This window comes from Motacilla alba, chromosome 21 (assembly GCF_015832195.1).
Source record: "Motacilla alba alba isolate MOTALB_02 chromosome 21, Motacilla_alba_V1.0_pri, whole genome shotgun sequence".
NCBI lineage: Eukaryota > Metazoa > Chordata > Aves > Passeriformes > Motacillidae > Motacilla > Motacilla alba.
Window position 1 is genome coordinate 3,594,954 of NC_052036.1, and position 13,527 is coordinate 3,608,480.

At 50.0% G+C, this 13,527-nt stretch overlaps 1 protein-coding gene across 1 annotated transcript; it reads right to left on the reverse strand.

Moving 5' to 3' along the window:
- Window positions 1-129: 129 nt before the first annotated feature.
- On the reverse strand, window positions 130-4,049 carry C21H1orf174 (chromosome 21 C1orf174 homolog). The gene is made up of 3 exons (XM_038159784.1): window positions 3,870-4,049; window positions 2,833-3,318; window positions 130-2,076 (listed from the first exon to the last, which is right to left on the reverse strand). The coding sequence occupies exons 1-3, from the start codon at window positions 4,032-4,034 to the stop codon at window positions 1,963-1,965; spliced, it is 765 nt and encodes a 254-aa protein (XP_038015712.1). The 5' UTR covers window positions 4,035-4,049; the 3' UTR covers window positions 130-1,962.
- Window positions 4,050-13,527: the final 9,478 nt, after the last annotated feature.

The following is a 13,527-nucleotide window of genomic DNA, read 5'->3' on the forward strand; positions in this document are numbered from 1 at the left end:
TTACTTGATGCACCACCAGAAAGGACAGCTATAATGATCATGTTTACAGTAATGTTTACCCACTGCCTTGGAGAACATTGCTTCGGTAAAATATTTCCTACCTCAGGCAACAAATCAGGAATTGTTCGATTTTTTACTTGAATTTTTTTTAATACCAGCTGATAGCAACTGACCTTTTGGGATTGTCAGTGTAAATCGTGTGAACACTTTAAATAAAAAAATGCCCCCACATCTGTGTGTGTGTGAGTACATGAAGGTGCACGAGACATTAATCAGGTGTGATAAAGCATGAAGGGAAATGTGTTTATGAATTGAGCACCAGCTACTCTACTGCTCTGTAAATAACTAGGAAAAGCTCTATTTTCCCTCATAGTGTTGGTCCTGGACCAGTTAGTCCACATGAAATTGTGTGGAAATGATATTTCTGCCTGAGCCCCAAATTAGGTCTTGGAAGCTTTGCTACAGAGAGCATTGATTTACTTTAAACAACAAACTCAGTCCCCTCTCAAACAGTGCAATCTGAAAAGCAAGGAGGTACATTTTTAACACGGGATTTCTAATTCCACTGTATGCAACTGATCCTTCCAGCTTCCTTTTCTGCACTGTTTGACACTGGGGAGGGCAGCACTGGCAGGATTCTGGTGACAAACCCAGTGTCACCTGTGTGGCACGTGTCCCCCAAACTGACAATGTTTTCTGCAAGGGAAACGAATGTGTGTGAAACTGTGTTTGCTAGAAAGAGCCAGCAGCAAACACAGCACTGAAGGAATGCTGGGAGGAGCTGCTGCAACACAGAGCTGGAACTATGAATATGCAATTAAAAAATCTGGATTTTTCCGTGTTACAGAATTAGAGTCAAAAGGAGCCAAGAAATATCTTTGACAGAAACAATGCATCAGCTGGAGTGGAAATGGGAATGCATTACCATGCCATGCATATGCAATTTGTTTGCCTTACAACTTTTGAATGTTTAACAAGCTCTAGCTGTAGAAATTAATATTTATTTAAACCATCTGCTGATAACATTTTCTCTCTATTTTTAGAAACATAGAAGGAGCTATAACAATAAATATCTAGAAGCTTATTGCATAATCACACTTTCAAAGAAATATTCCCACAAACACTGGGTGAAATAACAGTTCCTGGAATGGGCTGAGGTTGTTCCTTTTGTTTTTTAAACATGCAGAGGGGGCTGCCCCACAGCCTCAGCAATCTTCCCCTGTCCATCAGGGTATTTGTTGTGTACCACCACCAAAGCATTTGTTTCCAAAATCCCTGCTGGAAACCAGCTGGAAATCAACGAAGGACAACACTTAAAACAGCAGGTGGAGGGAGGAGGCAGCACCACGGGGTGGGTGTTAGGGGAGCTGACGTGCAATGAAAACATGCTGAACTGGCAGAGATGAGCACACTGAATCCACTCTGACATCCTGCGTTTCATTTTGCCAGCAGAACTGCATTTTAGAGGTTTAATTGGTCCTGGGTTAGTTGTAAACAACCCACACGAGCAAGACCCTTGACCTTCTCTGTATCAGGGAGTCAGTTTGCTCCTTTGTTACCTGGATGCCACAGACATTGCAGAATTAAAAGAAAAATAACCTTGCTCCAGCATCCTTTTCTTGACTATTTTGAAAAAAAAAGGAGTCAAACCAAATACTTTCTCAAGATAGAGGCTCAAATTTACAAAAAAAAAAAGCCTTAAGAACTTCTATATTCCCTGGGCTTTTTTTTCTTAAATATCAGTGGTAAAGTGCTAAATTATACTTTATTTCCAAATCCCTGAAAATTCAGTATTTGCCCCAGATAATCACTGAAATACTGTATCTGCCAATTCCAGCAAAACAACCTCTCCCAGTTCTCTCCCTGAGAAAAGGCAAACAGACACCTCATGTTACTGACACAGCCACTGCCATGTGGTCACAAAGAGAAGGAAGAAGGGTTTAATTTGTTTACAGTTTGTTGTCAGACATCATCCTCTTCCTCCTCATCTTCATCGTCTTCCTTTGCAATGAAATGGAGCTTCCTGGCTTCTCGCCTGCTCCTTGTCACGCTGGGGAGCACAACTGCTGGGAGGTGCTGGAGGGAAAAGATCAAATCAACAAGGGAAGTCTGTGGAGGCAGAACTCCCACCTCCACCAGCTCCCATCCCCCCTCAGCTGACACAGGAACCAACCCTCAGCTTGGGAGCAGTGGCACAAACCCAAAGCTAAAGCTGTGGGGCTTTGAGGGGAGTCTGCCCAAACCAGATCCACGGGCACTCTCAGGGCTGGCATTCCTTCCACTGCTGTGAGGAGGATTGGCAGAGGGTGAAGGGCTCCCTAAACAAATCCTCACTGCTCCCTAAATACCACAAGAAACACCTAAAAGGTGGCAGCATCGCTTGCCCCAAAGTTATGCAGGTTAAAGGGATTCAAATGTAAAGCTCTGGCCCTTGGGTCAGTTCAAAAGCTGAGGAAGGCAGAAACATCCAAACAATCCCAATGCAGCAGGGCTGGAACTAGATGATTTCTAAGATCCCTCCAACCCAAGCTGCTCTGTGATTCTGTAAAGAACCAAAGACCAGCAAAAATCTATTCTGCCAACAATATTGTGTCTCCATAATGTCATTATCAGTAAAAATACCTATCTCATGGAATTGGACTAAAAAGTCTAAATAAGAAAGATTTTACACCTGAAACTAATTTAGCTGGGCAAGCAATTGAATCTCTGATGGAGACAGTTTTATCTGGGGTACAGCGCCCAACAATACTGGTCAAATTCCCCAAGAGTTTTGAGGCAAATTTTAAGCAGATTAGGGCTGGCTCTAAAGCAGGAACAGACTCATCCTCTCACCAGTTCAACATCTCCAAAGAACCGGTGCACTGGCATGGGCTGGTTGCTGTCCTCATCCGAGAGGCCACTGCTGTGCTCCAGGAGCATCGGCCTCCGCGGGTGATCCGCGTCCTCCGAGGTGGCCCCGTCAAAGCTCTCACAGCTGCTCTCCTCTTCACTGAACACGTGATAGTGGTGCAGATATCCACCCATTTTTAATGGGGCACTGCTGGATTTCACCGTGTGTGCCTCCAGAGGAACACCATGCTCCTTCTCCTGCTTCCCTTCATCAGTCTCTGGAATGCTTTCATCTTTTTCCTGTTGGATTATACTGCTGTCTCTTGGATCTTCTGAACCTCCATCCCCATCAGATGTTTTAGGTGCTTCCCCCAGTGCAGCAAGGTTTCCACTTTCACATGTGAGTCCCTCTAGCTCTGATTTTAGATTGCTTTCTTCGTATTTCATCCTCTTTGCAGGTTGTCCTTCAGCAGCTTCATGTGATGAACACTGTTAGAAAAAAGACAAGATTGTAAAGCTCACTTGAAATAAAGAAGAATAAAATCACCTCATCTCTTTACTTGCAAAAGAACAGAAGGGCTCCATCACACAAGTGGCATTTTGATCCAAACCTTCTAAGAAAAGTAATTAGTAGAAAGCGCATGTAAAGAGAGGAAAAGAGGAGCAGACAGCTTACATAAACCACAATGTACAGTCCATCACCAGCAAGAGAAAAACACTTTGCTCAGAGAATAAACTAGCACCGTAAGAGGTCAATCACCATGTTCTTATTTTCTTAAGGATGATGCTAATAGGAATTAGTATGCCAGGCCCGTCATCACCCAATACGGCGAGCAGCTAAATCTGCTCTGTATTTCTGCACCGGCACAAACAACGTCGTGGGAGGAGCAGGAACGGAGATAAATTTACTTCAATTCTCCTGATAATTCCCACATGATGATGCTCAGATTGGAGCCGTTAATAATCACCTGCGATCCCCCCGCTCTGTGACCGCCCGGCCTTTCCCTCCCGCACCATCCCACCCGGCCCGTCCCTCCTACCGGGCTCGCCGTGTCGGCTGTTTCCCCCGCGGGCTGTGCGGGGTCTGCTGCCGGTGATGTCTCCGCGGAGCGCCGGGCCCGGTGCCGTGGCCGCGGCCGGGCCGGGCGAGCGGGGCCGCGGGTGTCCGAGCGCCCCCGGCCCCGCGCCGCGCCGCCCGCCGCCATCTTGGGCCGCGCGCGGGCCCGCGCTCGCCATCTTGTGGAGCTCCGAGCAGGGAACCCGGGGCGAGCGCGGGCTCCGGGCACCGAGCAAAGGGCTCCGGGCATCGGTCTCCGGGCACCGAGCAAAGGACTCTGGGCACCGACAAAGGGCTCCGGGCATCGGTCTCCGGGCACCGAGCAAAGGGCTCTGGGCACCGACAAAGGGCTCCGGGCATCGGTCTCCGGGCACCGAGCAAAGGGCTCCGGGCACCGACAAAGGGTTCTGGGCATCGGGCTCCGGGCAAAGGGCAGCCTTATCCCACCAAGTGAGGGCGGGGGGCCCACGCCCCTCACACGCCGCAGCCCCTCACACGCCGCAGCCCCTCACACGCCGCAGCCCCTCACACGCCGCAGGCCCTCACACGCCGCAGGCCCTCACACGCCGCAGCCCCTCACACATAGCAGCCCCTCACCTGCCACAGCCCCTAGGTTGGACCACAGACAGCATCGCTTTAATGAAGCTTTGGCGGAGTGAGCCCAAAGCAGCTCGTCACCGGTCACACAATGGGGTGGGTTGGAAGCGACCTTGAAGATCACCCAGTGCCACCCCCTGCCATGGCAGGGACACCTTCCACTGTCCCAGGTGGCTCCAAGCCCTGTCCAGCCTGGCCTTGGATGCTTCCAGGGATGGGGCAGCCGCAGCTTCTCTGGGCAACCTGTGCCAGGGCCTCACCACCCTCACAGCCAAGAATTCCTTCCCAATAGCCAATCTAAACCTACTCTCTATCCGTTTAAACCCATTCCTCCTTGTCCTGTCACTGCATGCTTTGGTAAATAGTCTTGCCTCATCTTTTCCATAAGTTCCCTTCAAGTATTGGAAGGCTGCAATTACAGTTTCTGAAGGGAACTTACTGACCTCCCTCCTAGCTGCTGCTTGGGGAAAAACACAGCCCCATCCTGCCTGGGAGCTATGTAGCTTATAAACATTTGAAATCATTTGCTTCCCATTGTGTCTCAGTCTGGAGCAGTGCTCGCTCCCATTCAAGACGTGGTCGAAGAGTTATTATTCAGATGTTCTTCTCTCTGCTTTCCACAGCCCTCAGGGAACAAATTATGCCAGTAACTCAAATCCCTCTTTAACTTCAAGGACTCTGAGGGTAGCAGATGAATTTCTGTGTAGTAAAGCACCCAGATTTAAGTACGTAATTATCCTGTCTGATGTTCCCAGGGAGGTGCTGTGGGGAGCATGGCAGGTACCAGTGCCCTGATGGCCACGTCCCCACGATGGGGCCCGCGGGCTTCATCCATCACATTAAACACAGCTCCTTCTCCAGTTAATTCAGTGCTTTGGGGATTCTGTGGGGATTTTTATAATTCTGTCCATCTGAGGGCACAGGAGCTTGTTTCTTTATAGCAGCCTTTAATGTTCTTGCTCATTGCAGACTTGTCCCACGAGTCTCAGTGGTACCTGTGCTCCTCCATCCAACTTGGCTGATTAAATGCTTGTCCGTTCAGCCTGGCCTTAAAAAACAGAAGCAAACAATTTAAATCTCAGAAATAAGTGGCAAGACTGTACCTATGGGGATATTCAAGAAATACATTTTCTCTCAAAAGTATAAAATCCCCCAGTTAAACCATGCAGGTTTGGAGACTCACCTGCACATTGTTGTGCAATTTCCCTCGGTGCTCAGAGTCCAGCTATGCTTTGTTCTCTGGGTGAGATAATTCATATTCTTCTCCAAAACCTCCTTGACTTGCTCCACTCTCTCACAGTGTTGTTGCTTGCAGCCATGGAATACAGATGATTGTTTTTATTAGGCAGTGAAAACTTATACTGTCTTGTAAACAGCCGCAGACGAAAGCTGGCTGAAAAGCAGCATTTCTGCAGCTGGAAAACATGGTTCTTGTTTTAATTTCCACAACAAACTGAAAATAGTAAGGAAAATTTAATTCTAATAAATACTTTTTACAACACTGTATGTTTCTTGGGTTTTATGCTGCCTTGGAAAGCTGATGTGACTGAGCACTGAGAAGAGGGTGGCAAAGCCCTGAGCAGTCCTGTGGCCTTCGGTGACCTGGCATGGGGTGAGGTACACAACTACAAGCACATGAGGCTCTGTGGGGTGGCCTTGGACACAGGGTGCAAGGGACACAGCAGCTCGGATGGAGCTGGGATGGCAGGGCTCCATCCAGGGCTCTCATGTCACACTCTCCCTATTCCCTTGGCAGGGCTCCGTCCAGAGCTCTCATGTCACACTCTCCCTCTTCCCTCCTTTAACCATGTTATTTTGGGGGCAGGTGGTGACAATTTCACAGTTTCAGATGTTGCTGCGTATTCTGAAATGTGGCTGAGATAAAAACTGTCACATAGCGCAGGAAGCACCCAGGAGAGACTGTGGATCCCTCTGAGATCCATCCCCATCTCAGCAGCAGTGACTCCCAAGTGACTTGAAAGGCAACAGGGGGACTGCCAACAGCCAACAGCCCTCTGAGAGAATCAGAGCAGCACGAGCTATTTACATTAAACCCACATTTCCACATAAAAGGGGGCTTATTCTCAATATTTAAAAAATGGGTTATGTTCAAATCTGTTGTCTAAGCAGGCAGGGAAGAAAAATATAAAAAGAAGGTTTTGTGAGCTCCATCATTCCTGTGAAAACTGGCGGCTCTGCAGCAGCAGCTGATGAGCTTATGGAGCAGGAAGGGAGAGCCGGGCTGTGAAACTTGATGTGCAAATGAGCTTCTTGCAGCACTTGTCTCTGCGCCTGTCACTTGCACCAGTGTCCCTGTCTGTTATAATCCTCCCAGTTCATTTGGCTAAACATGACTGACATGCCAGGGACAGCAGCCAAAAAAAATGTTGCCTGTAAACATGCTGGCTGTTAACTGTTGAATGTGAGGTCTGTCATACTGAACAGCCATCCATCAGGAGAGCTGGCTGGCCTTTTCCTGCCACGAAAAAGGTGGGTGGGGTTCAAGTGGCTGAATTCTTTTGGGGGGAAAGCAGGAGGAAGATCCACTTCCCAGTAACCAGGACCAGGAGCCTTGCTCCCTGCTGCGTCCTTCTGGCTGCCTCCTCTGCCTCCTCAGCAGGAAGAGTTGGTCTTGTGTTGAAGATTTGAAGGAAAAATATTTAGCTGCTGTTCCCTTCCATCACATGGTGTTGTCGTGCCAGCTCAGGTAATGTTGGTGAACACTGAGGCTGGATGGGCTCCTGGTCTAAGGAAGGTGTCCCAGCCCATGGCAGGGAATTAGAACTGGATGATCTTCAAGGTCCCTTCTAAGCCAAACCATGATTCCATGAACTGCCACTTTTGGGCTCCCAGAGGCACTGTGTCCTGGGGAATTCTCTGGGAGTTGATACCCCATCTAGAACTGGAATTCACAAGGATCTGCAGCCCTCTGTTGCAGCTGTCCTGAGCTCTGCTGACCTGAGGACCTTTGCACCACTCATATGGAATAAACCCCTCATTTCCATCACAGAGGAATGCTCACATCAGGAGCTGGTGAGCCTTGACACAGAAATCACAGGCAATTTACAGTACATAATGAAACTTTATGCTTGCCATGTGAGAAATCTCTTTGAGTCTTATTTTGGATTTCTAGCAAGTATTTTATCAAGGACCAAACATGGAAAGGCAGTATCTGAGGAAATTAATTAACACGAAAGAGCTGTACGTGGGCTTTGTGAGAAAGAGCAACAAAGAGGAAACCTGTGGCATGCATTAATGACAAACCATAAGGAACATCGGAGAACAGCAGAGAGCCCAGCCCAGCCTGGGGGGCAGCAGTACCTGCCTGAGGGACTGTTTGGCGCTGGGCTTCCTGTGATGGGTACAGCTGGAGCCCTGCCAGGACTCTTCCCCAAACCCTTGCCTGGAGCCGTGCTGCTCATGCTTTTGTCCCCCTGCTACTGAGGCACTTTTTGTAACCATCTCTAGTATTTACCTGGCAAATCCTTCCCAAGGCACCTTCAAACACTGCCCAGTGAATTCCACCTGCCCCAGGTCTCCTGCCCTCCCTAAGCCCCTCTTGCCCCTGGCATATTGATTTTTAAAGTGTTTCACAAACCACAAGTAAATCTCTCCCGGCACAAAGCGTCTCCCTCTCCCAAATCCTTACCTTTGCTCCAGGAGACTGATTACAAGGATTTTAATGATTTACTGGCAACTTGGCCTGGCTCTAAAAAAGCATCAGCTACAGAAACCTTTTCCTGGCTCAATTGAACGGCTGCAGTAACTGTAGCCGTGGGAACAGGCGCTCCCGCCCCTCCGCTTCCCGCTTTGTCGCGTCGCTTCGCTACAGCCTCCAATTAGGGTTTAATTAGGGTTTCATTCCCATCGAACTTCCCGGACGGGGCAGCAGCTCGGGCTCAGCCGCCGCCCGACGCTGGGGGTCAGTGTGAGACCGGCGGTGTGGCCGCGCCGCTCGTGGACTCGGGGACACGGGGGACACGGGGGGACACGCAGGGTGGGCGACACGGGGAGATACGGGGGGACGTGGCGAGATAAAGGATGTGGGAGAGACAAGGAGTTCTCTCCGTTCTCGTGGGAGAGGCTCAGCCCCCACCAAGCCTGTCTACGTCCTGCCGGGAGCCCAAATCAGGGACACGCAGGATGGCTGGGGATGGAGGGGCGTTAAGGCTTATCCCGTTCCGACCCCCTGCCATGGCAGGGACACCTTTCACGATCCCAGGTTGCTCCAAACCCTGTCCAACCTGGCCTTGGACACTTCAGGGCTGGGGCAGCTGCAGCTTCTCTGAGAAACCTGTGCCAGCGCCTCACCACCCTCACAGGGAAGAATTTCTCCCTAAAATCAAACCTATATTTCCCCTCTTTTAGTTGAAAGCCATTCCCCCTTGTCCCATCACTCCATGCCCTTGTCCACTGTCCTCTTCAGCTCTCCTGGAGCCCCTTTAGGCACTGCAAGGGGTTCTAAGGTCTCCCCAGAACCTCCTGTTCTCCAGGCTGGATACCCCCAGTTCTCCCAGCCTGTCTCCACGGGAGAGACACCCAGATTTTGCCTGCTTGCTTTGCTAGGCACCCCAGGGAGCTGGAGCAGTTGTGTTCTGCAGCTCTGAGTGTGCTGCTCCCAGCTGGAACAGGGCATCTCAGGAACAAACAGCTTCTCTCTGTTTCCTCCAGTCCCTCCTGCCTGCAGGTAGCTGAGCCTGGTCCTGGCGCTGCCACCCTGCCCAGCTGTCAGAGGGACAGGCTGGGAACACCGCACTCAGCAAGGCTGAACTTCATCCAAAAGCTGAGCCCAGGCTGCTCTCAGCATAATTTGCTTAGTTAGATTTAAAATAATAATAATTTAAGAATGCCCTTCCTCTGTCCTACATGCCAGTGAACATCAGGCTCACCGAGCCCCAGCCTGATTTTCCACCAGTGACAGGTAACATTTTGGTGAGTGTTGTACATTATTTAACACCATATCTTTGGGGAGATAAAAATTCTTTGAGTGAATGCAAGTGTCTTCTCTACACACCTGACAAGGATGGAAGTGGCTGTTTTACACAAGGCTCATTAAATATAAACCCACCATGTTGATTTCAGCATCTTAAATTACTTAAGCCGATGTAATGGGATAAATATTTGATGGTGAATTTTATTAAATTTCCACCACTATTATGTTACTGCTAAAAATATAAAGATTTCTTTTAAACCTGCTTGGTGGTCTCCAAAAGCAGATGATTGGAAATCTGACTCAAAACCTGCCTGCAGGGATTGCTTTGGGGATGGGAATGAATTATCTCCTTCCCTCTGTCCTCTGCAGGTAACAGCAGATTCTTCCTGCTCCCATCAGGATTAGTCAGTCCCTGAAAATAGCCACAGTATCCCGGGCCAGGCCCAGGGCTGTGGAGGGCACAGAGCTGAGGCTGTGCCCACCAAGGGTGGCTCTGCACGGGCTAACCCTTGGGAGCAGTGAGGAAGGGCAGGCAGTGTCCCACAGGAGGGTGACTGCGGGGTGGCTGCTTGCAGATGTTCATCGGGTTTGATCTCAGGATCGTGTTTGTCTCCTCTCCCAGCTTCTGTGCTGTGCAGCTCTGCTTGGAAGGCAGAATGGAACAGAAGTATTGTGGTGTGGTGGGAAATCGCCCAAGAAATGAGCACCTGCACAAGCTGTGCGTGTGCCCCAAATCCGGAGGGGCTGAGGCACTGTCCCCACAAAGCTGGTGGTGTGGTGTGCACTGGGGTCACCTCAGTGAGCACTCACAGCTGCTCTGCCAGCCATGAAGAAAGGGAATTCCACCGAGGGACTGAAAAGAGGACATCACCAGGATGTTTTTAAACCCTGATTTGACAAAATCCTACCAGATTTTCTCTCGTTAGCACTTGCCTCTGAACGCAGCTTGAGGTGAGACCTACCTTTCAGCAGAGCTGTGGCCCACACCAGAGCCCCATCCAAAAGTGCTGCCCTGTGAATCAGTAGCACATCTCGAGTGAGAGCGCAGCAAGTTGTGCAGTCCTGAGTCTATAAATATTTCTGTTTGCCTTTGAAAGGATTGCTGCACAGTGGCACTTTCTCTCCCTGTCACATAATTAACTCTTGCTCACTTTCTGTCACTTGTCTTGCAATAATTCAATACGTAAAGTTTAAAACCCCTCAACAATTTAATTCTTGGCATATAAGAGTTGCCAATTTCTGGGCAGAGAAAATCTCCCAGGACAGAGCTAGTCCAAGCAAAGGCACATGCCCATGGATGAGCACCTGAGATGGAGAAGGCAGCTGGGCCAGGTGGCATTTTCTTAGCAGAGCAAGAAGCCATCAGCATTTTCCTGAAGAGGCGTCTCTTTCCCTGGTATCCTACAGGAGGGGGAGTTTAAGCCACTGCAGGAATCTCATCACACTTCAGTAGCTCCCTGAATTAAAAAAGGATAATTACAGCTGAGGCACCCTGGAGCAGGGCCATGGAACAGGCTATTGAGGTCAGTCTCTTGTCCACTCTCACGAATTCTTTCAGAACCAGAGCAAACTCTGTGCCAGAAGATTCCCACTTGGATTTATTGGTTTTTACCACTGGTTCCCAGTGCCAGAGGTTATGTGTAAAGAGCTGTAACTGCACCTCAGAGAGGACCTTCTACCACTGGGGATCCTCAGACAGCATCTATCTTCAAAAGAGCAGGAAAAAACAATCAGAGGAGACATGTTCTGTTCATGCAACAGCAAGCAATATTGTTCCATTGGTAGGAATCACGCTAGGACAGCGGCTCCAGTGGCCCGGTGCGGCGCGCTCTTACGCATTCCTTCCATCTGGGGACCGCAGTGTAACAGGAGCGATTCCGTTATCAGCCCTGGGAGGCTCCGGTAATGAACCCACATCCTCATTACAATCTGCTTAAGTACTTCCTACATCAGGTATTGCCTCCATCAAGCACCGCTGCTGATCTCCTGTGTCCCGACTCTTTTGAAGCAGGTTTTCCAGGAGCAGCTCCATTACGCGATGCCACAGCTCTGAGTCATCTCCCACCTCTCCACAGGGCTGGCTGCGTGCCTTTGTCATCCACACCGCTCGCATCCTGCACAGAAGATGTCACACAACTGTCCAGACACCGTCCCAGTGTGTAATAGCTGCTCTTCAGAGACAGATTAATCATGTAAGCAGAGAAAGACTTCAGCCGGGCACTCCTGCTCAAGCAGCACATTTCTAGGGCTCTTTCCTGCATGCTCTGATAGTGCTTAATGCTTAGCACAGAGTCAGAATTAAAAACCGCCCAGGAAGAGGGTTTAGGGCTCAGAGCATTCTAATAACACTGTCACAGAGCCAGGAACTTGACTGCCACATCTTCCTGTCCCTTTCTGTACTTCTTCCTGGGGCAGAGGGGTGACTGGTGTAATACCAATCCTCCCAGGTTCCAGTAGAAGTGCCTTGGTTTCTTCTTACCATTGTCTTGGGTTTTTTTCTTTGCTACACGACCCTTGCTGGTTATTCTTTTCTGCTAAAAATACCTGCTCCTCACATGTCCGTCTGGTGGGCAGGAGCTGCCGCTGGAGTGCCGAGGATGTTGTTTTGACACTTTGATTTGATCCGAGGACACACGAATAGAAAGCCACCAGCGAATAGAAGAATAAATCTGTATGTTCCTTGCTGTCACTTCAACTAGAAAGCAAAGCTGGCAGCTCTCGCTCTTCAGGGAATCTGAGATTATTTGGACAAAGGTTTCCCCGTGGGTGGCACACTCACAGGAACAAAGGAGCAGGGTTCACAGGAGGAACAAGTGTCCTGCAGCCAGCGTGATCAAAAGCAAGCCCCGGAACCGTGTGTACACCGGGTTGGGTAGGAGAGATTGAACAATAATCAGGGGCACAAGAAACCCATTCAGAGAGAGGGTTCTGAGGGAATTGAAACAAGCGTTGGCCCTGCTTCATCTGCAGACAATAGCACTGTTTAAGGAGAAACTCCTACACTGTGTGGCTGTGCTTTTGTTATCCTGTTAAATAGGAAAAGAAGTAAACCAAGTTCCTAGGCAGTGCCCAGGATGGTGGTGGGTAACTTACCTGTGCACTACTGGCACGGTTTCCATGTCCATCCATATGCCAAGGTTTGTCATTGTTTGTCTGTATCCTGCCAAAACTCAGCCACGTCACCAGAGACTTCTGCTCCTGTGCTTAACTTGGTGCATTTTGGTATCAGAAGTGTTTCAGAATAGATTTTTAGAGTGGGGGGAAAGAGAAAGCAGTAAGCCCTGCTCTGGCCAGCTTGGAGCATCCTGCACTGCTCCAGGGGCCAGAGACAGCAGCACTGTCAACTGTGCACCTCACTGTCCCCCCTCCCAGACCTTCTGTTCCACCTGCAGACTGCCTGTCCCACCCACAGACCTCCTGTCCCACCTGCAGACCTCCTGTCCCACCTCCCAGATCTCCTGTTCCACCTCCCAGACCTCCTGTCCCACCTCCCAGACCTCCTGTCCCTCTTCCCAGACCTCCTGTCCCACCTGCAGATTGCCCATTCCACCTTCCAGACGCTGTTAGGCTCCTTTCCACCTGCATCAGAGCCAGCAGAGCTGCTCTGGCCCTGGAAGTCAGCCTGGCCCTGTGCCAGCCAGCATCCATGGCAGGGTGATCCTCTCTGTAATGGATTTCTTCCAGCAAGGGAAAGCAGTGCAGTGCCCCTTGTTGCTCACACACAGCTGAACACCTGCATCTCCTCCCCTCTAAGCTCTCCAGAGACAAACTGCTCCAGCCAAGAAGGCAGCAGGCTGGAGCAGCCCCTGCATCTCGCTATTCCCTGGGGACAGCATTGTTTTTACCACTGTTGAGTTCCTGCTGTGTTGCCAAGGTTGAGCTTCCCTCGCTCTGTGTGCAGCTTCCCCGCGTGAGGAATCTCTGCGTTTGCAGCTCCGCGGTTCTCAGGGTTCCCAGGGTTCTCAGGGCTGTGTGCTTTGGTCACCCTCCTGTAGGGGGACAGGCACATCCCTCGCTTTTGTCTCCACGCTCAGTAACTACGGAAGGAAAAAACCCTGAAGAAGTGCCTAGGTTGCATCTTTGGGCAGCAGAACTGTACAGGTGTGCACTT